The sequence below is a fragment of the Leptonotus elevatus genome, chromosome 18 (genome assembly GCF_054856555.1).
Source record: "Leptonotus elevatus isolate MCC_2025b chromosome 18, RoL_Lele_1.0, whole genome shotgun sequence".
Lineage (NCBI taxonomy): Eukaryota > Metazoa > Chordata > Actinopteri > Syngnathiformes > Syngnathidae > Leptonotus > Leptonotus elevatus.
Window position 1 is genome coordinate 13,128,144 of NC_141256.1, and position 27,652 is coordinate 13,155,795.

A 27,652-nucleotide genomic window follows, 5' to 3' on the forward strand; every position below is an offset into this window, starting at 1 on the left:
CTTCTTCGTCACGGCCATGTCTTCTTCGTCACGGCCAAGCCGTCTTCGTCACGGCCAGGCCGTCTTCGTCACGGCCACTCCACAGCAAGTCAAGTCAAGGCAAATCAGGTCCTGTCACGTCACGCTCGTTCCAGTCATGGCGACCAGTCTAGTCGCGTCCTGCATTTGGGTCCGCCATCGCTCAACTACTCACGTCCCTCATGGCGACCAGTCTAGTCGCGTCCTGCATTTGGGTCCGCCATCGCTCAACTACTCACGTCCCTCATGGCGACCAGTCTAGTCGCGTCCTGCATTTGGGTCCGCCATCGCTCAACTACTCACGTCCCCCATGACACCTATGTATCGACGCATCTCTTGAGTCTTGATTACTATCCAGTTTTTATCGGATCGCAAGTGTGTGAAATGTGATCTTCGCATGGCGAACGCGAGCATGCCACTGACGTCACGTCCACAGAGCCGACTTTGTCACCACCTTCACACTACAAGACTTACAGAGAACAGCCAAAAGGACAACTGATGGGTTGGATCCAGATCTGACAGCCAACAACATGGAGTGATGGCGCCTCGCGAGAGCGGCCCTCCTTACCACTGCCGTCAGAATGCTATCGCCGGGCTTTCTACAGCTGTGAGCGCCACAGCTGGCCACGTGCCTCCTGAGTCGATCATGCAGCCTTTGACCTCGAGCCCATCTCTGTTTGAAGGCTTTTGCACACCGAGGACGGGGCGCCCTCGATGCTTTGGGCCGGGTCCCCGCCCAGGCGCGCTCCCAAGACGCAACGGGCACGGAGCTAAAGAGGCGATCGGCGGGCAGGACCGGCAGAAGGGTGCCAACGCAGGGCACGCGGGACGCGGGACGCCCAGTACTTACTGCCAGATCCTGAACTAGCTTTTCCTCAAAGGAGTACTCCTCTGCCTCTATCCATATTCTCTGATAGGCCGGGATGAAGAGGTTGATAGCACGATGCCTGGGAAGGGGGAAGGGGGGGGGGGCATTAGGGAGGAATGGAGGGGAGTGGGGGAAGGAGGTAAAGTGGTATTAGGGTAGTGAAGATTTGGAGGCAATCGGAGGAGCGATGTGAGGGGTGAGGGAGAGGTTCCACAATAGTGCGTCTCAGGCAGGGTGGTGTGGGACCCACTGGCTTTTCTGACTGGTCAAACATCTGATCAATTGAAATGCAAACTAGTGATAGACCGATATGGTTTTTTTCAATGCCGATACCAATTATTGGTAGTCAAGCAAGCCGATAACCGATATTACAAGCCGATTTCATTTGCGAAATTATTCATGTAAAAATTAATTATTTTATTAAATTTAATTTTTTTAACTCATTTGCTCCCAAGAACGTATAAAAACATAATATTTTAAATATTGTCATGGTCCCCAAAAACACATTTATATGATTTGATTTTATGTTTTTTTTTTTATGCTAGAGCAGTGGTGGGTAAACTCGGTCCTCAAGGGCCGGCGTCCTGCAGGTTTTGGAGGTTTCCCTGCTGCAACGCAGCTGATTCCAATAAACAGGATCGTTATCAGGCTTATGCAGAGCTTGCAGATGAGCTGATCATATATCCTGCAGGTCTCCGGCCCTCGGGGACCGAGTGTGCCCACCCCTGTGGTAGTTATCACAAAAAACGGCCAGCAGGTGGCAGCCGAGTATAAGAGCTCAACCAGGGCCATGTTGCATGTTCCCCAGTGTTTTAAACAAATTTGTGAATAATGATGACACTTTTTTTTGATAAATTGGAAATTTAAATAAATCCATAAATGAAAAGTTTGCCGTAACTCACTGAGCGACAAATGCATGCAAATGTAGCTAATTTTGAGTTTTGGTCAAGGTTCGTAAAAGGTTTCAAAAGATCTTCGCAGTGAAAAATTGTCTGAATATAAAAATATAAAAACTGTCTGTAAACATCTTACATCTTAAATTTGCTACGTTGCTATCCATATCGGCATCGATAATCGGTCTATCCCTAATGCAAACTATAAGATTGATTAACACAGTGTACAAATGTGCTCTGAAACCGAACAAACGAAAAGAAAAAAAATAAGAAAACATCGACCACTGTGATGGGCAAATATTAGCCTCCTCCCTTCTTACACAGTATTGTTCAATTTCTGACTCTCGTTGACCAATCAGAATCAACAGTGCTGAAAGACTTGGCTTGGCTTGACGCATATCTGTCTGGCGGATGAAGGGGGCGGGGTTCGGGGGGGTGGAACAGATGAAACGTTTTGGCCCCGTAGTTTCACTTTACCGTCAGCAGTGAGAACAAGCGGTCAAAGCTGTAGGCTTTGAACGCCCTTTCCAGCCAAACCTCCCGATAGCCGTTCAGGAAGTAATTATTATTTTTGTATCTGAGAGAGGGATGAGGCAGTATTATGCAAGAAAACAACACAGAGGAGAGATCATGTCATTAGGGAGGTGATGAGGTTTTTACATGGCCACACAATGTCCAATCTCCCGTCGGTAATACTTGGGGATTGCTTGTTATTTAAAGTTAGCCTGAGAAGAAACAAATCTTCATTTAAATTCATTAATTAAACGCCAAGATTGAAACGGGGGACATTTTAGCAGGGAGACGCTTACCTCGGTAGGTTATAAAGAGGGGCCATGCGGAAGCAGGCCACCACGGCCCGTTTACGTTGTTTGGACAGCAGCTTCTGCCACACGCACTTTTTATTCCTTAAAGGTTGCTCCACCTGTGGAGCAAAAACAGCCAGATTCGTTCGACTGCAAATATGACAAAGTTCCCTTTTGATTGCCGTTGGTATGTATATTAATTATTGAGGTTTTAATTTTGAAGTACTGAAGCCAACCCATATAGAAATACCTTCCAATATTGTTAGCCTAATAGCATAATTGTCTACGTGATTTGTTACCATTTTTTTTCCTTTAGTTTTATTTTATTTATTTATTTTATTATTATTTGTGTGCAAGATTCTCCGGTTATAAATACCATGGTAAAATAAAAAGAGCAACGCACTTAAGCTCTTACCCAGTGTTGCGTTTTGGCTTAATTTTGGCTGATTTTGGCTGATTTTGGCTTAATTTTGGCTCATTTTTTTAGGTTGCCAGTTAATGATGTTCATCTTTCCGTCTTCTTTAAAAAAAATTCAAATAAGGTTTGTATTTACCCCGGTTTGTATCCGGGTCATGGCACCAAAAGGTGAATAAGAACGAACCTTGTTTGTAAGGCAGATTTTTATGGGGGAGGTTTAAGCTCCAAAAGCCGGGACAGGCCTCGCCATCACGGTCACGGATGAGTTCTCAAACTATCTAAACTCATGAAGGGTATTATGCCAATCAGGATCAGCAGAAGTTCACTTCCCTGCAATGTCCCCAGATAACCTATAATGACTGCGAGTGCACTGAAATCGATGATGTCACTCCCTCAGACGTGAATGTTGATTTGAATGCTGCCACGATGCATTTTCACTATGTTTAATTACAGCACAGATTAGTCGTTACTTTAAAAGTGCTTATTTTAGATGCGTTGGTGGCATCTCTGGTTATGGAGGACCAAAACTAAAAATAAATAAATGACTACAAATGAAAGTAAAAACGGATATAACATATAATTCAAAAATTAAGTACAACAAATATATATAAATGGAAATTAAAAACAACAACAAAATATAGTTATTTATTTATTTATTTATTGATATTTAATTTTATTTATATATTTATTTTTGTATTTATTTCGACATTTATTTTTATATTTATTATTTTTTTATTTAGTTTTTTTATTTTTATTTATTTTTTACTTTTATTCATTTATTTAGGAATATATAAATATTTATTTTGTTTTTATTTCAATTTATATTGAATTATATTTTTTGCATCAGTTTTTATTTGGACTTTTATTCATCTATTTAATTTATTTAGTCATTTATTTATTTTTAATTTTGGCACTTATGCAAGCCAAAAGACAAACGCGCGAAATTGTCACCTCGGAGCGACGTCGTCTGAAGGTGCTTTTCTATTGGCTGCTGCGAGATGACATCACTTCTGTTTGACACACTTTTCAAACGTCCTTATTCCAGTTGATATCGAAATAAATATATTTAATCACGTTTAAAATGAACCCCAAAGGCTCGTGAATTAATTACCAAAGACGAAAACTAAGGACATCTTCATTATAATAATAGTTAGTTTTCGTTAGTCTTGTAATTGTAGAATTTAGTTTCAGTTAGTTTTGGTTTCAATTGTATTTTACTTTAACGAAAATGTTTTTTCAATTTTAGTTTGACTAGTTTTACTTAACTAAAATAACCTTGTATGCTGATGGTATCGATGTGTTTAAAACTGCTAAAAAAAAACATTCACTTGTATTTATTTAAATCGTAAAGGCATAAATAATGTGCCTAAGGTTGAATACATTTTGTTGCTGTTTTTTTAAATTTTATTATTATTATTTTTTAATTTTTTTACCTGTTCCAGATGGAAAACCGCGGCTGAGATGCTCTGAACCCGATCCACCGTGTGTTCTGGGTTAACTGGCTCCCCGCTCTTCATTGTGATATCCTTGTAGAGGTTCAACTGCCACTGGACTGCTGGGTCGTCCGACTACCAGGACATATGTGGTTAGGACGATACAACATTTGATAATAAAAAAAAAAATGTCCCCATTGGATTATGAACGGAGCTCATGAGCATGATTTGAAAGTGTGGGACTTGTTAAGCAATCCAACTTACCTTATCCTGCAGATGAAGGTTCTGGCGCAAGTGGTCCTTCACCTCATCGTCAGTATCTTTCTAAGAAGAGAATATAGAACTTGAGGTCTTGGGGGATTCGAACTCAATCGCAATCTTTTTAGAAAGAGCTAAAAATTCAAAATAATAGCTCATAAGGACGAGACTGAGGGCGATTTCTGCAGAAATTGCGTGGTTGGCCCACCAGGCTGTAACGCATCTTAGCCAAGGAGATGAGCTCCTGGTCCCCCGGTGTGCACATGTTGAGTCCGATGGGCAGCATTTTCTTCAGCGCAGCCACGATCAAAGAGGTGTGGATGGAGTAGTATTCCCCTCGACGGCGCTTGTGCTTCCTCTCCTGGTCGCCGCCGGACTGAAGTGACCAAAAAGCGGCAATCAGTCAAATAAAAGCCCATCGAGGCAGTTTGGAGAGAAGAACGGTCCTACGTTAGCTTAGCGCTAGCTAGTGTTAAGTTATTAACATTGTTTTTTAGTTTTAAATTATATTTTAGCCGTTTTAGATTTAGTTAACTCAGTATGGCTAAATGAATAGCATTTTTATGTGTCTCACACTCCTGAGAAAATAAGGGAGTGTATGTGTCTGGTATCTGTCTCTTCCGAAGGAGAAGGGCTGATGTGTGATTGTTTTTCTCCAATCTGATTTATAGCTATGGGAACTTGCTGAACTTGCAGAAGGGAGGAGAGAGGGATTTTCTTGTTTATACTGTGTTGTGGGCTGATGGGAGGAGACTTCTAGTCTCCCACTATTCTGAATAAGTATTGATGTACCACGTTGGAGAGACAGACAACCTGATAGAACACGGCTTCAGTGTCATCAGCTTTTTGTCCTCAGAAGCTTCTGATAATTAATAAATACCTTTGCAAAGGGACTTCTTCACCAGGATCTCACCATTCAGTTAATTGAACACGCAAAGAGTACAATACTTAATATTGTCTACTCTAACACTAGCTTGTACTCAACATGGACGGATTTGAAAGTTTACCAGAAGCGGAAAAAAAAAACCCCACCCTGGGTTCAACGATGGATCCTGGAGATTAAAAGTAAGGCCAGGACCAACAACACTTCATCACATTTACCTTGGACATTTTCGTCTTGCCTTCTCCGGTGAGGAAGCCCAAATTATTGATCTCGTTCTGCACGACAAAGTTTTGCTCCTCGCGCTTAAAATTCTGAGATCAACAAAGACAGAACGTGTTGATCAAGCGAAGTTTGTGAAAATATACTCCGACTTGAGCAAACGTGTCACATGTAAATGACTTGCATGCGACTTGCACCACAGGATGAAGATATCTGCCACCATCCTAAAGAGCTCCGTGGAGTCCGTATCGGGCTCCTTAAGCCACCTCGACCTGGTGGCGGACAAAAAAAGGTGAGCCGCAAATATTCCCGCGCTCGCCATGTTGCATCTGAATAGTAATATAAATGAACCTGTTGATGTCGACGTAGCGAATGAGCATGGGGTAGAAGGCGTAGAGGTCTCGGCAGAGCACCGCAAACTCGTCCAAGATGAGAAGCTCGGCCTCCTGATTGTCGCTTTTGCCGTCGGCCTTCAATAACTCCTCCTCAGACACAACCTAGAACGACGTTCATCTCTATAATGCCACGCTTAATGAAAAGATCCGAGCACTGAATCTCAATCTTTTTACCTTCACTGTCTTCTTCTTCAGTTTTTCAAGCGTTGGCAAAAAGTGAGTTCTTAGTAGACCAGCTCCTGCTTTACTGATGATTGGCTGAGAGTAGACTGGACACATAAGCATAATCTGGATTTAGTCTCTTTCTCTTCAGACTATTATTTGTCTCTTTTACAGGTCTTCCATCCATTCGGCGTACCCGCGATCCTCTTCATCCAGGGGGCGTCATCAATTCCCAGATTGTTGTTGAGGATCTTGAGAATGTTCCCGAGAATGACGCTGAGATGCTCCGACGTCACCATGGTGCAGCACTCGCCGCTCGCAGGCGGCTTTTCCGGACCTTTTTCCCACCAGTAGGACAGATAGTTGCACAGCATGGGCAGGATCACTTCAATGACCTGCAGGAGAAAAAATCGGGAAAGTGTCCAATACACAACAGCTGAACTACAAATTCAATCGGATATCGTATCTTTACATATTGCCAAGATTGAGGTTTGAATTAATGTGACTAGTTGCCAAAAAGTGAATAACAATATAGGAACAAATGCATTACTCAAATGTATATCATATTTTTGGGTCTATGGTCCTGTGACTTGTATACATTAAAATTAGAGCTTGGACTGGAACTCAAAATGGCCATTCCATAATTGTATGCATTACCGCCAGTGGCCAAAAGGGGGCGGTGATGCACCAAAAGTCTTTGTCAACCGCCAAACGAAAGTCAAAGAAGAATTAGTCATACATTTTTGTAAAAATAAATTTCCCCCCCCAAAATGTGACTTGGGCCATGTATAAATATATATCTACTTTATAAAGTGTCAGATTTGCGAGTTTATAAAGTAGGAAAATTGCGAGTTTATTAAATTGCAGATTTGCAAAAAAAAAAAAAGGGAAAATTTGCAACGTTATAAAGTAGGAAATTTGCGACTATGAAGTGGCAGATTTGCTGAAAAATAAGAACATTTGCGACTTTACATAGTGCCAAATTTTTGACTTTATAGTGGCAGATTTGCGGAATTTTTGGGGGAAATTTGTGACTTTATAAAGTGGCAAATTTGCGAGAAAAAAACTCTTAACTTACGACAAATACACGTAGTGTAGCTACAGATAAGTCTGGTTCGTTGAGTTTTTTCTCAAAATATTACCCCCCTTCTGAAAAATAACAATTATACGTGGCCCTAATGCGCTGTCGTACCTGAGTGACTTACATATGTTTTTTTCTTCTACCATTGTACACTTTTTAAACTCAACTTTCCCAAAAATATGGTAATTAATGTTAAAATGGTTGCAATTCACTTCTCGCTACGCTTGACATTTTTCACCTCACAAAGACCCAGACCACCACTCAATACATTCCCGAAGTACACATCTTTCAAACAGTCCATTTTTTGACCTGCGGCATCTCACTGTAGCGCGCGCCAGTCTCCGAGACATCGTTAACGTCCTTCAGCAGCTTGGCGAGACGAGGCATCTCCGGGCACATTTCCTCCACCGCATCAGGCATGCTTAGAACTAGAGAGGCAACGCTACCATTTTAAAAAAATGTGCGAAAATGACGACGCGGTCATTCTGACAAACTATCCAAGTGGCGGTGGACACTGACTGGCCCTCTCGCGCGGTGACTTGGTGTTGAAGACGGAGAGTGGGTTGTGGGTGTTCAGATGAGGTTCCAAAAACGCCACAGGCATGGCGCCCACGAGAGTGGCCAGGCTCTCCCCAAGTGCTGGTAGATACCTGCAAGCAAACATGGACAACGTGTAGAGTCCATCTCAAATGAAAAAGCTGATTTATACAAGATTTGCGTTAATAGCAAGAATCTTCGAGTAACAACCCCCCAAAAAGTTGCGCAATTGCTTATAGATAGATGGCAGCAATTCAAAACAAAAAAAAAAACGGTCAATAATGTATATCGCTTGATATTTGTCTTCTTTGCCAATATATGGACCACGTGTCGTACCGTTCCACAAAGATGCTCTTTCCCGTTCCCAAAGAGTAATAACAAGTAAGGATTCGGTAGCAGGACAGCTGAACGTCATCCACTGAAACACAAATACGACAAAGTTTTGGCGTCAGTGTAAAAAAAAAAAAAATAATAATAATAAAAAATAAATAAAAAATAAAAATAATAAAAAAGCCGCAACAACTGCTTGAGTGTCGCTTATGGAAAGCGAAACTCACGCAGCAGGTCCACTCCGAAATCATGTGTTCTGATGTGATCAAATAAGGCGGTGAGGATGGGCAGAAGCGCCACCGTCACGTAGTGAACGCTCTGGCCGACGCTCTTCATCTGGGCGCGCGACTGCATGAACTTCCCCAGTTTGAGCATTTCCAGAAGCTTCTCCAGGTCCTCCGCTGCATTGTCAAAGAAGGTTCGAAACCCGGCTTTGACCAGCTCCGCGCCCGACTTCATCACTGTCCTGAGAGAGAGGACAATTGTGGACAGTTACGCTTGTAGTCTACAAAGAGAACTCGATATATATATATATATATATACATTTTTAAATATACATGCCTGGTGTCAAGTGAGTGAGTGAGAATGTGAAGGCAGCTCACCATCATTGAAGAGTCACTTCCTGTAAGCGAAAATTCCATTTAGCAACGGGGTCGGATGTGCTAAGTGTTCAATCGTTTTAGCAAATCTGCAGGTGCTTTCAAGTCATTTCATGGATACTTCAAAAATGTATTTCAAGGTCAATTAGGGATTCATTTGTTAAAGCTTACAACACACCACTAAAGAAAAACACTCATTACTTTAACTTAACTCCCCTCCCCACCCCCCCAAAAAAAAAAAAAAATCTCCTGTGCTTCATGTTCCTGATTAGGCCAGCCGAGGCTGTCTCCATGGCAATGAGACAATGTGTTTTTCCGGTGTTTTTCCCCCCAAAATTTCACACTGTACGACCCCACAGAAGCATAGTTTGTGAATTGCCGGTTTTCCCCACTTTTTTTCCGCTTGAAAATGAGGTGCCACCCCATTCCTATCTCCCTCTGTTAGGGGTTAATTGAAATGATCAATGACAATAAAATTTGATTTCCATTTTTTTTTTTTTATGTCACAAAAAGTATATACTAGATATAGATAAGAAGACTTTGACTTTAAAATGCTAAGCAAAAGAAGGTAAGAGATGATAGACAGCCTTACCAAAGAGAGAAATCCTGTGTCTGACAAGAGCTGCCAGTTTACAGAAAAGGCTGGAAAAAGACAGGTTAGGTAGGACATTTATGAAACAAAAGCACAGGAGGAAGAAAATAGATTTTCCTGCAATGGAATTAGAAAAAAAAAAAAAAAAAAAACATGAAACATTTACAACCTTGTGACCATCTCTTTTTCTTTGTTGGAGGCGTACCCACAGCTGCTAAGGTTCTTAGTGGGCGTGGACAGGAAGTAGAGGCATTGGTTCTTAAAAGTCTGATCCGTCAGCGGGAGCAGTACCTGAACACAGCACGGGCTGCTGTCAGGCAAGATTTTCAACTTGAAATCCGCTACCCCGCCACACACATTTTTTTTTCCAGGTTCATGCTGTGCCCACTCCCTCATTTCATTTCAGTGACCGGCGTGAGTATCTTAACCAGACCTTAGCAAAGAACTTGATTTCCTGGTCATGAGGCGATTTGTCGGTCTTCCCGCTGGTGGCCATTGCCTCTGGAAGGACAACAAAACAAACACGCTTGCTTTCGATTTATTCCAGCTCTGCTCCGTTCCAGTTGACCTGTAAAGGGTTCTAAACTCACCAAGGTGCGCGATAAACTCCTGGGCAGAGTTGACACATTTCAGCAGCCTCTTGAGAAACTTGTAGGCAAAACGCTTCTCCATGGATGAAGAGTCCTGCTCCATGTCTTTTAGACCTCTGCGATATGAACAATTCAATATTAGATCGGCAAAGCAATGTACTCGTTCCAAAAAACTGGAAGTGACCAGCTAAATTGGTCACCAGTTGAAATAACGCAGAAAGTGTCAAGACTATTTTAGTCAGACCTTGTTATGACATAACCGCTGATCTGCAGGAACTTGAAGAGCTCCTGGGCCTTCTCTCTGTCTCTGTACTTCTCTTTAGCAGTCAGGGTATCATAGGGTACCAACAGCGGGTGGCTCCCTCCTCCTGGTGGAAACGCATCCCATTTATAATCAACGTGATCCAAAAAGTTACGACGTCAAGATTTTCTGAAAATAGTCAAAACCCTGCCACATTTCAGCTTTAGCCCCTCGTGCTAGCTCGCTGGCTCCCTGGGTGCTCGTTTACCTGCTAGGGAACTAGCTAGCTAGCTAGCACCTGGGGCTAAAGCCAAACTGTGGTCGATTTTTTGTTTTTACTTTCTGGACCTGGATTTGCCACCCCTGTATGTGTACCTTTGTTTTCTGAAAATAAGGTAAATAATCAGAGGTGGCAAGTCCAGGTCCAGAAAGTAAAAATACATTTTAGCTTTAGCCCCTCGTGCTAGCTAGCTATCTCCCTGGGTGCACTTTTACCTGTACCTGGATTTGCCACCTCTGTAAATAACTGTATGCGTACCTTTGCTCTCTGAAAATAGGGTAAATAACCAGAGGTGGCAAATCCAGGTCCAGAAAGTAAAAACCCTGCCACATTTTAGCTTTAGCCCCTCATGCTAGCTAGCTAGCTCCCTGGGTGCTCGTTTACCTGCTAGGGAACTAGCTAGCTAGCACCTGGGGCTAAAGCCAAACTGTGGTCGATTTTTTTAACTTTCTGAAATAACTGTTTGCGTACCTTTGCTCATAAGTTCACTCTTCTTCTTCCTGGCCCAAATGTTGTGATAATTTTCTGCAATCACCTCAACCATGCCCTGCAGGGTAAAACAATGGGACACATTTGACAACTCTCTCCAGGAATTGTCTCGGAATGGACAGATTTTGGATTGTCATTGACTGCTGGACAATTAACAACATTAGACCAAATTTTAAGGTGGTCCAATATATTTTCGATGATTTTGTGAGACCATTCCTGGAAAAAAAAAAAGAAGTCATATCCTGACAAAAACGAACCTGCAGCTCTTTAGACAAGGTGAAATTGTGCAGGTCCGTTGGAGCAGGAGTGAATCCGTTGTCCTAAAAAAGTAAAACAGAAACAAATCATTTTAGATATACCCGAGAGCACATGTGTCAAGATCCGGTCCTCGAGGGCCCGAGTCCTGCATGTTTTTGAGGTTTCCCTACTCCAACACACCTGATTCAATGATCAGGATAATTATCAGGTTCCTGCAGAGCTTTCTGATGAGCTTAAATACGAATCATCTGTGTGAACTTGGGAAACCTCTAAAACATGCAGGACTCAGGCCCTCGAGGATCGGACTTTGACACCATTGCCCTAGAGATTTAGATGAGAGATTCTTCTATTTTCATACCGATACCAGTACGAGTATTCAAATCTCCGATACAAAGTACCAATACCACTAGTACCTTTGAGACATAAAATTTACCAAGAAATAATGACAGAAACTTTAAAAAACAAACAAAACATATATATTCTAATATAGCATTTTCCCTTAAAATTGCATAAATTATTAATTTTTTTTTTACTAAATTTCTGTTATTTAATGGGAAAAAAAGAATAATTCTAAATATAATTTGAATGGGATGGGAAATACTTTAATCCCTAGATCACTTGTCGTCGAATATGAATTAGCTTACATTTAACTCATTCACTCCCAGCCATTTTCACTGGAGCACTGATTTTGCAAGGCCCACAGAATATTGTGTTCTATTGCTAAAAACAAACAAACATGGAACCTACCAAAAGAAATATTAGTCTCTTCTTTCATCAGGAAAAATAAGTATATTTCTATCAGTTTCCGTTTTGCAGCAATAAGCATTAGAATATAACTTAAGTTTCATTATTATTCACAAATCTGTTTAGAACAGTGGGGAAAACGGCTTGTTTTCAACATGGCCCTGGTTGATCTCGTATACTCTGCTGCCACCTGCTGTCCGTTTTTGTATTCACTACCATTGTTTCACCCGTTCGCTGCAATTCAGAGGCTGCATCAAAGCCCTTCTGTATGCTCTAGCATTTAAAAAGAAAAAAGAAAAAAACTAAAACACGTATAAATACGTCTTTGGGACACGTAACACATTTAAAATATAACGTATTCATACGTTTTTTTGGGAGCAAATGAGTTAATATTAGGGATGGACGAGTACGGCCATATTTCAAGGCATCGGTACTCGCGACGACAGCCGATACTGGCCGTTTTACGATCTGGAACCAGAAATTAAAAGAACAGAAAATTGCCGTTAATATAGGACTTTCTTTCGTCATTGTATTTGATATTTGGTATCGGTGACTACTGGTATCAGTCTGCAAAAAAAAAAAGTTTTCCAACACCCCTATTTTATATATTCATTAATTGGCTTTTTTTTTTCATTAAGCAAATATTTGATGCGTTCAGTAGAAAAGAGCGTAACGGGACTTTACCCGCGTCTCTGAAATCTTTCGTTGTTTCTCATTTTCTCGTTGTTGGGACATGGCTTCTCCCTCCTTGGTCCTCTCGATATTCCAATCCATCGCCAGCATGCTCTTCAGCGACTCCCTCGCCGGCCATCGATACGTTTCTTTCTCCTAACGCAAAAAAGAAATGCTTCCGCTATTTCCCAAATGTCGCTGTATCGACCCTTTCTACTCTTGCGGCGCTTTTACCTTCTCGCCGAGGGATTTGTAAGGCTTTAGCAGCGGATGCTTTTTGCCGTGCTCGTCCATACCGTCTCCGTGTTTCCACCCTGCCGACACCTGAGGGGGGAGCGCGACGACGTTCAACAACGCAAGGCGGATTCTCTCGACTGCGGATTTTGCGGCGACAAACCTTCTCGGAAGACCACTTGTCGTGGGAATGCTCGGCATATTTGTTGGCAATGTGCTCGAGTTTTTCAGGCAGGGAGATACTGCAAAGAGGATGTTTAAAATGAATGGGTTATTTTATGACTTATTGACATTGCGATGGAAATTTGCTACTCATAAACATTCTGGATGGTCTAGCAGATATTATTTATTTTATTTTTGTTTTACCCCTGGCTGTTTTACTGGATTTTGACTAGGGGTGCCTATTACCTGGCGATTCGTTCGATTCGTATCACGATTCTTAGGTCACGATTCGATTCAATACCAATTAATCCCGATACAAATCTATAAATTGATTATTGTGATTATTATTTTTTTTACTCAAAATTAAAAAATACGAATCAGTAAACTTGTACATGTACGCTGTGTGTGAATCCGAACCCTAAGTAAGACGTTTTGTTGAATATTTCCATTTAAAAAATTGATGTTTAAAAATCGAAAATATTGAATCGATTCGAGAATTTTTTTTGAACACCCCTAATTTTAACTAATAAATAGTAATAAAAACTAACAGACCCGTCTTAAAATAAAATACTTAAAACTAACTACGTTTTAAAAAACTAAACTCAAAATAAAAATAAAAAGTAACAAAAATGAAAACTATAATAACCCTGGTGCTAGCATAAAAAAAACACATTAAAAAGAAAAAAACGTATTAATACGTTTTTGGGAGTGCAGGACAAAGTATTGAAAACGAATATATACAATTTTGGGATTGAATGCGTTAAGTGCACTTACTTGGCAGTGTTTATGGGTTTGGGGTCAAAGTTTCCCTGCGCGTCCACGGATGCTTGGCTCTCCAGCGTTGCTCCTGAACTGGCATCCACAAAGTCAGGTGGCAGCGCTCCGGCAATGGCACAAAGGCAGGAGTTGGCCATTTTGAATAGTTCGCCATCATATTTCTTACAGGAAGAGAGGATATGACACAGGTCTACTTAGCAACTGCATGGATGAACGAGGCGGGCCGAGGCGAGGCGAGGCGAGGCGAGGAAGCCGACTTTTATAAAAGATTCACGGGTTTTAGCACCATTGCTCACTGCTTTGGCTTCACTTGCGTTTTTTTACATATTATATTATTATTGCTTTGTTTGTACCTTTTGAGAGAGCGAGTCAAAAATTCCCCAGAAGAGCTTCTTGGTGAGAAGCAGCTCCTCCTCTGAGGCCGTGCCAAAGGTGTTCATCCCGGATGGCAGACAATAGTACTTCCAGTTCTGCTCATAGTGATTGGTCAGCAGCTACAGATCAGATACGGGGAAATGATGACAAACCTTACAGCCTGTAATGCCACTACCGTTTTCGAGCAGGCGAGCAACATTCGCGTGATGTAACGCGGCGTCTTACCCGTAGGGGTATATTGCAGTATTCCGTGAGCAAGGGAACGTCAAACACCAAACGTCTGAGCAGCTGCTGCATCATGGACGGACGCAGATGCCTGCCAATGAAAGTTAACAAGCATATGAATGGGATGGGAATTTGATTTGGGGGGGGAAATTAAATTAGAGTTTTTAAATGTTTATTCTAACATGTTTATTATGGCTGTGCCTTACTTACAAATGTATCCACTAGGTGGCGTAACTGATCCTAATTCTACTTGTGTCCACTACATTTGGAAGTCCATTGGTGACAGTGCATTTTTTTTTATCCTGTTTGGCTCTTTTGATTGTGTAGGTCGTAGGTCAGGGGTGTGCAAACATTTCCCCCCCAAAGGCCCCTGTAACATTGTTGTACCCCCCCCCCCCTGCTATCTACTGGTGAATATTACAATTTAATACTATAGTTGATGCATATTCGCAGTTCAGCATGAATTTGCATAATAGGTGATTTGCTTTTGCTTCTTCTTTTTAATTTTTTTTTTTTCAATTATTGTTTTTTTTTTCCATAGGAGTTTTCCCCCTATTTAGCCCCACGGTATTCTGTGAAAAAGGTATATTAAATGTTTAGCAACGTTTTTTGAATAATTTTAGGGGGGTTTTGTTAAAAAATAAATAAATAAATAAACATTTCTTTTTTTAAAGGGGCCACTCAGTTTTAGCCATCTCTGTTTTGGTAAAATGTGTATTAAATGTTAATCAACGTTTTTATATATTTTTTTATTTAGTAGATTATTTTGGGTTTGTTAAAAAAATCATAACTTTTTTATTTTTTTAATTATCCCCCCCCCCCCCCCCCCTTAAGTTTTCCACTTATTTACCCCCAGTATTCTGTAAAAAAAAAATAGTTCTCAACGTTTATTGAAGATTTTTTTTTTGGGGGGGTGGCGAGTATTAAAAAAAAGAAGAAGCAATTTTTTAATTAAAGGGACACTCAGTTGGCCGTCTCTGTTTTAGAAAAATGTGTATTAAATTTGAGAAAAACATATATTAAATGTTATTGAATAAATACAACAAAAAATTAAAATCATCAATTTTCAGTCCATCAAAATCAATTTTTTCAATGCAGTTGCCCATCCCTGTCTTAAGTCATAATTTTTACAACTTGAAATTAAATTATTACTCCAATCAATATTTGGTTCCGTTTTTTTTGTGTTTCCTGAAAAAAAAGTGCCAACATAACTTCGGCAGTTATTTCAGGGCTCTTTTTCTTTCACGCTGCAAACGCACTTGCAGATGGTCAGCAGGCACTCCTCAATAACATCTCGCTGCGCTTTGGTGAGCGAGCGCCCTTTGGAGAGACGATAGACGGTTTGAAGCGTGGCGTCGATCAGGTGCGCGTAGGGCTCCGTGCTGGCCAACAGGGCGGCGCAGCGGGTCAGCAGAGGCAGCAGGGCCGAGCCGATGTACCTGTTCATGGCCAACGCCGTCTCGGTGGTACTCAGCACCTCCTGTGTGAAAATAACGCGAATTTGGGAAGTTCCATTTTCTCAACAGATGTCTTTGTTGATTCTGGTTTGACCGCGATCTTTACCGTGTCTAAAGAGGCGGCAGTTTGGAGGTCGGGCAGGAAGCCGACCTCCAACAACTGGAGGAGGAAGCTCTGGTCCTCGATACCGTACACCCTTTCCAGGAAGAGCAGCATGGGGGCCTTGTGGTCCGGACAGAAACGGGCTGACATATCGGGTTGTGTCACTTGACCGTCTGTAGGCATGGTGAGTTAATTGCGGATTTCATTACACACTTTGTCAACGCACATTTTGTGTCATTGAAGACGAGACTACTTGGAAGTCCCAAATTGCAACCTTGTCTTTAAATTAGAGCTGTCAAACGATTCCATTTTTAATCAGATTAATCGCATCTTAGAATTTTGATTAATAATAATTAATCGCATAATTAAAAAGGCTTTTTTTTTTTAATCAACATTATCAACTGTTTTTCGACATTTAAGCTCATTCACTTCCAGCCATTTTCACTGAAGCAACCCCCTTCGCTCCCGGCTGTTTTACTGGATTTTGACTGATTTTGCAAGGCCCGCAGAATACTGTGTTCTATTGCTATCAAACATGGAACCTAGCAAATTAGAGTCTCTTCTTTCATCAGGAAAAAAAGTATATTTGTATCTGTTAGCATTATAGCTAAGTTTCATCGTTATTTATATACCTGTTGAAAACACTGGGGGAAAAGAGCTTGTTGTAACATGGCACTGGCTGATCTCTTATACTCTGCTGCCACCTGCGGGCCGTTTTTTGTAACAACTACCATTGCTTTAATGGTATTGAGCCATTTTCAGCAGTAAAAGGTTTTGTATTTTGTCCAGAATTTTTTTTGCATCCAATTAATACCTTTTTAAAAACAATTTTTTCACTCGCCTGTCGACTGAAGATGACATCACCTGTGCTGAGGAAGTAGGTAACAACCAATCATGGCTCACCTGTTTTCTGGGTTTGGTCAGCAAACTGAGCCGTGATTGGTTGTTATCTACTTCCTCAGCACAGGTTGTGTCATCTTCAGTCGACAGCAAGCGTAAAAAAAATGTTTTTTTTAAAGGTATTAATTCTACATGAAAAATAATGAAGTTATCAAATTCATTCTGGACAAAATAAAAACTTTTTATTGCTGAAAATGGCTCAGTGAGTCAAGTATCCCTTTAAGCGACCTCTTCAGGTCAGAAGTTGCGTCATGTATGCTCTAGCATAAAATAAAATAAACATATTTATACGTTTTTTGGGTTTGACTGAGTTAAATAAGACTTAACTTAACCAAGCAACCCACCTTTATTAACCACAGGCTTTGCCAGGGGAATGCTGATGACGCCAACCAAATCCGTGGTGGGAACCAGCGAGCGTAGAATGGCTCGAATCCGCAGCGCTTCGCCTTTACCTGCGTTGATGAGCTGTCAGAGGCATCGCGGCATTCAGGTGAGAAAGTTTGGATTTATGCGAGTCGAATCAGATGGGTTTTCTTACGTGCATCTCTGGAGCGCAGCGGCCCAGCAGGTCAATAAGGGCGGAGTAGAAGGACATGATAGCATTGCCCATGTGGATTATTTCCTCCTCTTCCTCGCCGGAACTGAATGACATATACATACGCGAACCGTTGGAAACGATTAACTTAACATGCACAATCCTGTGGTAGTATTTAAGTATTCCGACCCAGTGGTGATGGCAGCTGAGGGTTTGGGCAGGTCAAGAGCAGGATCCTCCGAGATCTTGATGGCCTCTTTCATGGCCGCCAGCAGACCCTGGCCCCCCTCTCCTCTCAGAGCCGGCCCGAAACACTCGGGACGTCGGATCAGCAGCTTCACCACCACGTTGGCGTTTTCCTCCACACTCTCACCTGGGACGCAAAGACAACAGAAACTCAATTTTCATTGAATCGTGTTTATACGTTATAGAGATAAATTGAGTGACAATTAGAAATTCGAAAAGCAGTGCTTCTCTATTTTTTCTGTTACTCCCTGCTCACACTGACAATGAGAGTACCACTGCCACCTACTGTTGTGGATGTGCAATTACACTTACGGGGAAAAAATAATAACATAAAAATAAGATGGTTTTCATTTGCATTTTCCTTTTTTGTGATATGGATACAGAGAGACGAAAAGTGTAATGACAACCATAGAACGGGAAATTGACTGATTCGTCACTGTGACAATGAGTTATCAACAAAGGTGAATTCCATGCGTTTAAGTTGACAGCCATTGAAAAGCATTGGGAAGAAGAATTTTTTTTGCCAATAAACCACCAATATGCTTTTTCTCAGATTTTTTATTTTTTGAAAATGTATGGTGGCTGCCGGATGTATTAATTTTTTTTTTTAAAGAAAATTATTTAAAAAAATGTTTTTAACTCATTCACTGCCATTGATAGTTATAGACGTCAGAAATTCATTTGAACTATTTCTATTAGATTAACATTTTTTCCCATTCTTGTTAACAAGAGTATGAAAACCTAGATTATTTTTTTATTGCACATTTAGAAGAGATGTAAAATTTGAAGAACTAGTATAACGATAAGAAAATTTAATCGCCTGACTCCCCTAATTTTTTATAATCTTTTTTTTTTTTATCGTGTCAGGTGATTAAATGTTTTTAATTGTAATTAATCGCATGACTTTAAGTTAACTCACGATTAATTGCAAATTGTATATCTGTTCTAAATGTACAATTAAAAAAAATCTAGGTTTTCATACTTTTGTTAACAAAAGTGGGAAACATGTTAAATAGAAATAGTTCAAATGAATTGTTGACGTCTATAGCCGTCAATGGCAGCGAATGAGTTGAAATAAATAATACAATAAAAAAATATTTATAAAATTGTTTGATAAAGCCACAGTTTGAACGCAATTCCATTTTCTTTATTTCCTATGGAGTTATTTTATTCTGGATGATTCTATTTTTTTTATGCAAGAAATGTGTTACGCATGTAAGTGCATCTGTATGTTATTAGAAAATATTGACCTTAAAATCTGCATGACCTGCTTAAACAATAATTGTCGTACGACTTACCATTGCAGAAGACGGCAAACCTCAAGAAGGAAAGGTAACGCTCGCCTTCGATGGGGTTCCATCCCAGGTCTGGGTAACCCTTGGCAACCAGCATGGCACAACTCTGAAGTCCACATCCTGCAAGGTATGTCACCACCTACACACACACACACACACACACACACACACATGCAATTGAACTTTAATAGTGCACTCTGTCAGTGACAGTTACCTTGATGGATTTGCTGAGTAAGCGGAATCTCACGGAATCTCACAAAGTCATACTTAATTTTTTCTCTAAGAAATCGAGGGTGGCACGGGGCCTCCTATTTGCTTACGGTGAGTGATGCAGCAGCCCTGCTTCAGTGCCTCAATCTAATTTGTCATTTATGTCAAATAGGATCCAGAATAACACGTATATATGATCAATGATTCAGAAAGAAAATATAAATAAATATATATGACTTCTATCGTTTTTAAAGCTAACCTTTTCGAGATCCGGTTCCTCCAGGGCCAGAGCGAGGCCATTATTGTCCATCACCGATGATGCAGCAACATCCAGTGGGGTGGAGCCCCGCATCGCTTCAGAGGCTACAAACGCACACATTTACACACTCTCAGCTTGTTTAATTTATACAGAGGAAAACCTGAGCAAAACATTACTGCCCCGATAGATTCGAAAACACAAGAAGCAGAAAGGAACCAGCTTCACTGTGACTCGTCAGTCCAACCTGAAATAACCCCCGACTTTGCATGCTTGCTCGGTCCTTGCTGCCGTTATCCTGTTTGTGTCGGTGGCAACCTTTCAAGATAATAGCTTGTATTATGGATTATTATCAGGGGTGGCAAATCCAGGTCCAGAAAGTGAAAAAAAACGTGCCGCAGTTTGGCTTTAGCACCTCATGTTAGCTAACTAGCTAGCTCCTGGGGCTAAAGCCAAACTGTGGCAGTTTTTTTTTTTACTTGCTGGCCCTGGATTTGCCACCTCTGATTATTATTATTATTATTATTATTATGTAATGGCCGTTAACTGAGGAATTTCTAACACCTCTGCTGGCTGTAATGTTCTTTGAGGGAGTCACAAATGTTGGTCACAGTTAGCTTGGTTTTCTTTGTCTAAATAATGACAATCATCATCTATAGCGGAAATGTATCCATCCAACATATCTGACCTGACTTGTTTTGAGTTTAGTTTTTTTAACTGTAGTTAGTTTTAATTAGTTTTCAGGGTGGTTCTGTTTATTTTTATTAGTTTTAGTTATTTAATAAATGCTTTGTTTTAGTATTGGTTTTAATTTAATCCATTAAGGCCTAAAGCACCTGGCAAAACATGTCTCTAAAACCTATGGGTGACTTAAGAGTCAGTTCCGAAAACCTGAGGTTTTCCTGGAAATTCGACAATATTAGCAAGGGCATGCTACAAGGCCCACATATTCTGATGTAGTGATGGGAAAATGAAGCTTCATGAAGCACTTGTAATATTTTTTGACTCCTCTAGATGCCACTCTTGGTTGAAAGATGCAGTGGAAATGTAATCAATTTCCTTTGCACTAGCCTTTATATTTAAACCAAGAGCACCATCTAGGGGAGTCAAAAAATATCACAAGTGCTTCATGAAGCTTCATTTTCCCATCACTATAACTTAAAAAACTTAATTAGTTTTGTGAACATAAAATGTAGTTTCAGTTCCTTTTCGCTTTTTAAAAACACATGTTCATTTTAATTCAATTAAAATTTTATTTTATGTATTATTTATTTAGTTTTTTTAAATTAATTATTATTAATTTTATTTACTATTTATTTATTTTATAATGATTAATATTATTTGATTTTATTTATTTTCATGAATTTTATTTATGAAAATGTTTTTAAAATTTTAGTTTTTTTCATTCGTTTTTACTAACTAAAATAACCTTGTTCCAGACATCGCATAAAAAAAAATATTTTAACATATCCGTCCATCACTTCATACCCAGACCGACACTGCTGTTCTCCAGCAGGTAGCTGAGGTGGTCGAACATGGCTTTCTGGTTCTGCCGGCTAATACGGCAGAAATAGCACAAAAAGCGACAACAGCTTGCGACCATCTTGGGGAAGGCAATTTCCTGCGAAATGAAGAAGAAAGATAGCCAACGTTAGAACAATCTGGAAGGTTTCAAATATATATATATATATATATAAATAAATAAATGGGGTGTTAGGTGATAAATTTGTAAAAAATTGTAATTAATCGCATTACTTCAGAAATTAACTCACGATTAATCACAAATGAATTGCAAATTTTATACCTAAATTTATATTTAAATTTACAATAAAATGAAATACAACCCCCCCCCCTAATTTTTCAAACTCTTGTTAGCAGAAAAGTGGGAAGAAATGTTAACCTAATAGAAATATGGTTGCATTTTTTTGTCATTGCTACAACTCATAACATTGTTTTAAAATTAAAAATATGTACTGTACTGTAAAAAAAACAAGTGTGATATTGATTTGTGTTGGTCAATAATTCTGCCACTAGATGGCATAATTTGCGTTTGTAAGACAGGGTGACAGCTCAGTGCATTTTTTTTTTCATATTAAGAGCCGACTAATTTTTTGTTATAATATATATAAAATATGATATATATATATATATATATATATATATATATAAGTATTTGGTTGATGTTGTGAATGCAAACCAACCTGAGACTTGTCTCCACCCAGCACATTGACCATCACCTCCATTACAGTCTCATGCATGCCCAACACTCTCATGAGATTTGGATGCTGGTAGAAAACCTTATTGTTCATAATGTCCCTAAAGACACAAAAAAAAAATGATTTGCGAAGATCAGTTTATTTTGTCCACACAATAAAAACACATCGAGTCAGGAAACATCATCCTACCCCAGCCCGTCAATCATGAGCTTCTCCTCCTCCATTCCCATTCGAACCGACAGCAGAGACCTGATCTGACCCAGCGAGGCCAGCAGGTTAATAGCATCCTGCACGGACGCGGCGCTGATGGTGTAGGACTTCTTCATGGCCCGCAGCAGCTCCCCGATGCCGTCGTACTGCCTCCTCAGCAGGCTGAACATCACTCGGACCAGCTCGGGATCCTGCATGTGCGTCTCCTGGGCCCAGCTGGTCATAGTCTGGGAGACGAGCTCCTTCAGATTGGCTGAAGAGAACGCGGTGGACAAAATGAACGTCTGGAGTGGCCATTCCGACCCGGGGACTCTTGACCGCAAGCAGCCGGTGTTTTCGAGTAAGTTATTCAGTCGAATGAGAGACGACGATGAGCGAATCGTATAAATTGCTGTCCCCGAGAGCTTCGTCGGCAGCGAACGGACTGCGAGGAGAGCGCGGTGATTAACAATTTCGGTGTGATCAGAACCGCATTTCGAAAAAAGAGCAAGCGAGGTCATTTCGTCATTCTAAATCACATCGTTCCACTTTGGAAAACGTTCAATCATTCAAGTCCGGCATTAACATTTATAAGGGACTGTCTTACACCGAATGTCCATTAGTCTTCTTTTATGCAGAACACAGAAATTGCTCTCAGCAGAGAATCCTGGTCTCGTTTATATATATAGTCACGGAATGACTCACTGGGGGAAGCCTGCTCTTTCTCTTCAGGTTCCTCCTCAGTCTTCTGAGGCGGACCCTTGATCTTGTACAGCAAGGCCAGGAGACGGCCTTTAATCGATGTGTCCTGCTCTTCTTCGTCCTCCTCCACTGGGATTCCTGCACGTGGGTGATCCATCGCAGTCTCAATTTAAACAAGCCAAAAGGTACAGAATGTGTTGTAGTGCTTTATTCAAAATTGATTTAGAGGACTCGCCGCAGTGCAGCTGCAGTTCTTCATGGAAGACGATGAGTTTGTCCTGCAGGTCCTCGGGACAGGGGCAGTCGTCGCCCGTGGTGAAGTTCAACAGGATGTTGATCTATAGGAAAAAAAAGAAAAAGCGGTTAAAACAGGTGCTGAGTGCATCGGAATGTGAGAGCAAAAAGACTCAAGTGCGCATGACTCCTTCTTGTGATTGGCTCCATTTAAATCATGCAGAAGCTCAAAACTTTTGTTTAAATATAGTATACCAGTCCTTCCGTCGTACTATATAATACTGACAAAACACCAAAGCCTTTTCTAAAGTCTAGAGCTATCATAGCCTACAAAGATATGCTCATATGAACGCAACACTTTTGTTTTTGCTCCCAAAAAGATCTAAAACTTTTTCCACATGCACAATATCACCATTTCTCTCAAATATTGTTCACAAACCAGTAAAAATCTGTGATAAGTGAGCATTGAGCATTTCTCCTTTGCCGAGACAATCCACCCCACCTCATAGGTGTGCCATATCAAGATGCTGAGTATTGGTGCACAGGTGTGCCTTAGACTGGGTGACTTTCATGTCAGTCAGCTTACCAAATTCAATTTAGTCTTACATGCCCAAGATAGTCTTTGGGGATAAAACTGAAGTCTCGCAATAAAGCAGAAGAAAAAAAAAAACCTTCTGTGTAACTTCAGAATCTCGCAGGCACAAAAAACCGTTTATGCAAATGACCTCATTTTTGTTGCTACCTGCTCTTGGGGAGGCGAGCGGAACTCTTTGGTCTTCTTGGCCGTGACAGCGGCGGACATGTTGAGCGCCAGCATGAGCTCGTTGTAGCGGAATTTCTGGTTGTACTGCAGCTTGGACACGAAGTAGTCGGAGAAGGAGACGATGGATTCGATGCGGTGCTTCAACTCGCAGTCGCAGAAGTAATGCAGCAGCTCGCACATCTAAAAAAGGAAAAGGGTGTCACAATATTAAAGGTCCGTCCGACCCCTTTGGATTGGAAAAATCATGAATTCAGGGTGACTTAAAGCCAGTTAGTAAGGTCGTTTGATACCACTTTTTTCCAGTACGACTACTCAACTCTTGAGTAGTCACCGATATCAAGTACCGATACCACTAGTCGTTTTGATACTTAAAATTTCCTCTCCAAAAACAATGACAGATCATTTCAAAGACTTATGTTAACCCATTATAGCATTTTTTCCCCTTAAAATTGCATGAAATAATGGCATTTTTTTCCCCTTCTAATTTCTAGTTCCCGATTGTAAAATGGCCGCAAACGCTATCACTAGTACTGATACCTTGAAATAACTAGAGATAGTTATTGGTAGAGATACATGATATTGACCTGATGGCCCTACCTGGTATCGGATGGATAGCGATACCTGGTATTGGACTGATATCGGACCGATACCTGGTATTGGACTGGTGCCTGGTATCGGTATTGCATGAAATAATGGCAATTTACTACTTTTCAAATTTCTAGTTTCTGATTGTAAAATGGCCACAAAGGCTGTCGCTAGTACCGATATCTTGAAAACACTAGGAATAGCTTTCCAGCGCGATATCTGGTGTTGGCCTGGTGGCACTACCTGGTAACGGATGGATAGTGATACCTGGTATTCGACGGATATCGAACCAATACCTGGTATTGGACTGATGCCTGGTATCAGCATTGCATGAAATAATGGCAATTTACTACTTTTCTAATTTCGAGTTCCTGATTATAAAATGGCCACAAAAGCTCTGCAAATAGTACCGATACTTTGAAATAACTAGAAATAGATATTGAGACCAATACCTGCTCTTGGACTGATACCTGGTATGGGCATTGCATGAAATATTGGCAATTTACTACTTTTCTAATTTCGAGTTCCTGATTATAAAATGGCCACAAAAGCTCTGTTACTAGTACCGAAATAACTAGAAATAGATATTGAGACCAATACCTGCTCTTGGACTGATACCTGGTATGGGCATTGCATGAAATATTGGCAATTTACTATACCTGCTATAGGCCCAATAGCGATAACGTGTATCAGGCTGGTATCGGACATATACTAGCTCTTGGAGTGGTATTGGACCAATTATGATACCTGATATTGGAGTGGTATCAAACCGACACCTGATATCAGTAGTCGCCCTTCAATAGCCTTGAGCTTTTCGCAGCTAATTTCAAACAAAATTGCACATTTCGATGATCACTCCTCCCACCTGCCGCTTGACAGACTCGGGCAACGACTTCTCCAGAAGTCCGCGGACGGCCGCCTTGCTCTCCTTCGTCTCCTCTTCTCCCGCCTCCATGGCCTTCTCCTCATTCTTGCTCACCTCTTTCTCCCCGGCAACAGCCGCTCGTTCCACCTTTGCCTCCTCCCCCTCCCCAAATACGTTGGGATCGATCAGCAGGAGAATCAGCCTCACCTCCTTGCTGTCTAAGACGCCCATAATCAACAGTGTTCCGATCAGCTTGAGGATGGGCACGAACTGGTACTCCACGCTCCCGCCAACCGGGTCTCTTATATGGATGCCGCCGCCCTGCACGGCCTCACTCAGCATGCTGATGGCCTTCTCTTTTAGGACGCCCAGGGGGATCTGGGGGCTGTGGAGATACTGCTGGCGCTTGGTGCTGATGATGCAGGCGGGGGAGAAGTTGACCCGGGGCTTCAGGGACGTGCTCAGGCTCACGCCGGGCAGCGAGTGCTTTTTGGTCTCGTTGGGGAACAGCTTGATTGATCGCGTCTCGTCCGTCACGGGGATGATGAACTCGTTGTTCATCATGAGGCGAGCCTCCTTCGCCGTTTCAAGATGGATGCTGGGGACAAAAGTAACGATCAGTGCTGCTTACGTGGAGGACCGAAACTGCCAAAATTTAAAATAAGTAAATATGTGAATGAAAGTGAAAATAGAAACAGATGTAGAAAATATAATTCAAAAATTAAATACAAAAAAAATAATATATATATATATGGAAATAAAAACAAAAAATATATATCCATAAATAAATAAAAGTAAAAATAAATACAAAAATAAAAGATTCAAAAAATAAAAATTTATTTATTTTTATTTTTTGAATCTCATTCGCCATTCCAAGACAGATACTGAAAGTGCAGTGCTGCTTTACATGGAGGACCAAAAACGGCCAAAAATTATAAAGAAATGAAAGTGAAAATAAAAACAGATATAACAATATAATTCAAACATTTATTACAAAAATAAATATAAATGAAAATAAAAACAACAACATATATACATCCATAAATAAAGTAAAAATAAATACAAAATAAAGGGGATTAAAAAAATTAAAATACATTTACTTTTACTTAAAATTTTTACCTCGTTTTTAATCAAATAAAAATAGAAATAATAAAATTCAAATAAAAGAGATTAAAAAAAATAAAAATATATTTATTTTTATATATATTTTTCTGAATCTTGTTTTTTATTTTATTTTTATTGTATTTATTTATAGATATATAGATAGAAAGATAGAGATACATTTTGTTGTTTTTGTTTCCATTTTTTTATATATTTTTTTCATTATTATATCCGTTTTTATTTTCACTTTACTCATTTATTTAGTCGTTTATTTCTTTATTTCTAATGTTGGTAGTTTTGGTCCTCCATATGCTTACTCACAAGTCGGGATTGCAGATCGGGCTCCTTGGCTAACAAACCTGATGAGGACGTTGTAGAAGCCGTCCCTTAGCATGCCGGAGAGATACTGATTATCGATGGTGTAGAGGAGCTGCGACTGGTCCAAGTGGCTGCAGAGGGCGTGCGCCACGCGAGTGTTGCCAAGGGCACAGAGGGCAGAGTACAGCTTGAGCGTGTGATAATGGAACTTCCTTAAATCTTCATGCTCCGATAGCTCCAAGATATCCAAACACCTGAAAGGAAAGTGCAGGGTATGATGAGTCATAACAAATCATCTGTCGGTGCGTTTTACACAGAATGCAGCAGAGTGCGATATCGAGTGCAATGCAACAGAAAGTATTTGCTCTTTCAGTAGTCACCAGTACCTTCAGTGCTTTTGAGATATCAAATTTTATTTGACACGCTGACAAAAAATTGTGAACAAGGTTTCAAACTGCCGCAGTATAGCGCTTCTATACTGCTGCCAAGGATGACTTACTGAATGTTATATTTTTTTTGTTTTTCCACGTGTACCTTATACCTTAAAATACTTAATACTAAATACTAAAATACTAAATTGTGACCAAAATACCTTCTTTTTTTTTCTGACATGATAATTTGCTGGTGTTAAACTGCCGCAGCATAGCATGACTATACTACTGCCAAGGAGGACTTACTCAATATTAGATTTTTTGGGGGGAAAGTATCGTTGGCTGGTATTGGCAACCTCCACGAGTACTCTATACCTAAAAATACTAAACAAAAATTGCGAACAAAGACCTTTTTTTCTGGCGCAGACGATTATTTGCTGATGTGTCAATCTGCCACCAATGCTACCAATAAGTACTTGATGTTAGAAAAAAAAATTTGCCTTAAGGTATCGGTAGCCTCTATGAGTACCTTCAAATACTCAACAAAGAATTGTGAACAAAGATGATAATTTTCTGATGTGTCAAACCGCCGCAGTATAGCGCCACGAAACTGCTACCAAGGAGAACTTAATCAGCTAGATTTGTGTTTTTGCCTTAAGTATTGATGGCTGGTATCGACAACCTCCATGAGTACCCGATACCTTAAATGAGTCCGGTATCGGCCAGCAATACACCCCAGCTTCCATGTGAGCGTGAAATAGCCGTAAAAC

At 40.5% G+C, this 27,652-nt stretch overlaps 1 protein-coding gene across 3 annotated transcripts in view; it reads right to left on the bottom strand.

The window, feature by feature from the left end:
• ryr3 (ryanodine receptor 3) overlaps positions 1 to 27,652 on the bottom strand; it is an 83,326-nt gene that overhangs the window by 15,841 nt on the left and 39,833 nt on the right. The window contains exons 35-77 of one of the 3 annotated variants that reach the window (XM_086060816.1): positions 26,553 to 26,765; positions 25,093 to 25,690; positions 23,622 to 23,822; positions 22,881 to 22,983; positions 22,649 to 22,783; positions 21,944 to 22,217; positions 21,740 to 21,854; positions 21,027 to 21,159; positions 19,542 to 19,645; positions 19,076 to 19,211; positions 17,721 to 17,904; positions 17,535 to 17,637; positions 17,341 to 17,461; positions 16,100 to 16,269; positions 15,796 to 16,016; positions 14,537 to 14,627; positions 14,290 to 14,430; positions 13,934 to 14,097; positions 13,161 to 13,239; positions 12,998 to 13,087; positions 12,776 to 12,919; positions 11,347 to 11,409; positions 11,072 to 11,147; positions 10,324 to 10,447; positions 10,080 to 10,195; positions 9,923 to 9,990; positions 9,659 to 9,780; positions 9,490 to 9,539; positions 8,860 to 8,920; positions 8,526 to 8,764; positions 8,305 to 8,386; positions 7,951 to 8,081; positions 7,741 to 7,859; positions 6,547 to 6,745; positions 6,363 to 6,457; positions 6,145 to 6,290; positions 5,978 to 6,065; positions 5,793 to 5,885; positions 4,900 to 5,067; positions 4,698 to 4,757; positions 4,434 to 4,568; positions 2,589 to 2,701; positions 869 to 965 (exon numbers count right to left, since the gene is read on the bottom strand). In XM_086060816.1, coding sequence (XP_085916942.1) covers positions 869 to 965; positions 2,589 to 2,701; positions 4,434 to 4,568; positions 4,698 to 4,757; positions 4,900 to 5,067; positions 5,793 to 5,885; positions 5,978 to 6,065; positions 6,145 to 6,290; positions 6,363 to 6,457; positions 6,547 to 6,745; positions 7,741 to 7,859; positions 7,951 to 8,081; positions 8,305 to 8,386; positions 8,526 to 8,764; positions 8,860 to 8,920; positions 9,490 to 9,539; positions 9,659 to 9,780; positions 9,923 to 9,990; positions 10,080 to 10,195; positions 10,324 to 10,447; positions 11,072 to 11,147; positions 11,347 to 11,409; positions 12,776 to 12,919; positions 12,998 to 13,087; positions 13,161 to 13,239; positions 13,934 to 14,097; positions 14,290 to 14,430; positions 14,537 to 14,627; positions 15,796 to 16,016; positions 16,100 to 16,269; positions 17,341 to 17,461; positions 17,535 to 17,637; positions 17,721 to 17,904; positions 19,076 to 19,211; positions 19,542 to 19,645; positions 21,027 to 21,159; positions 21,740 to 21,854; positions 21,944 to 22,217; positions 22,649 to 22,783; positions 22,881 to 22,983; positions 23,622 to 23,822; positions 25,093 to 25,690; positions 26,553 to 26,765 — 5,965 coding nt within the window. Of the gene's footprint in view, positions 1 to 586; positions 966 to 2,256; positions 2,357 to 2,588; positions 2,702 to 4,433; positions 4,569 to 4,697; positions 4,758 to 4,899; positions 5,068 to 5,792; positions 5,886 to 5,977; positions 6,066 to 6,144; positions 6,291 to 6,362; positions 6,458 to 6,546; positions 6,746 to 7,740; positions 7,860 to 7,950; positions 8,082 to 8,304; positions 8,387 to 8,525; positions 8,765 to 8,859; positions 8,921 to 9,489; positions 9,540 to 9,658; positions 9,781 to 9,922; positions 9,991 to 10,079; positions 10,196 to 10,323; positions 10,448 to 11,071; positions 11,148 to 11,346; positions 11,410 to 12,775; positions 12,920 to 12,997; positions 13,088 to 13,160; positions 13,240 to 13,933; positions 14,098 to 14,289; positions 14,431 to 14,536; positions 14,628 to 15,795; positions 16,017 to 16,099; positions 16,270 to 17,340; positions 17,462 to 17,534; positions 17,638 to 17,720; positions 17,905 to 19,075; positions 19,212 to 19,541; positions 19,646 to 21,026; positions 21,160 to 21,739; positions 21,855 to 21,943; positions 22,218 to 22,648; positions 22,784 to 22,880; positions 22,984 to 23,621; positions 23,823 to 25,092; positions 25,691 to 26,552; positions 26,766 to 27,652 lie in introns of all 3 variants that reach the window. The other 2 variants (XM_086060814.1, XM_086060815.1) reach the window with 2 other exon arrangements.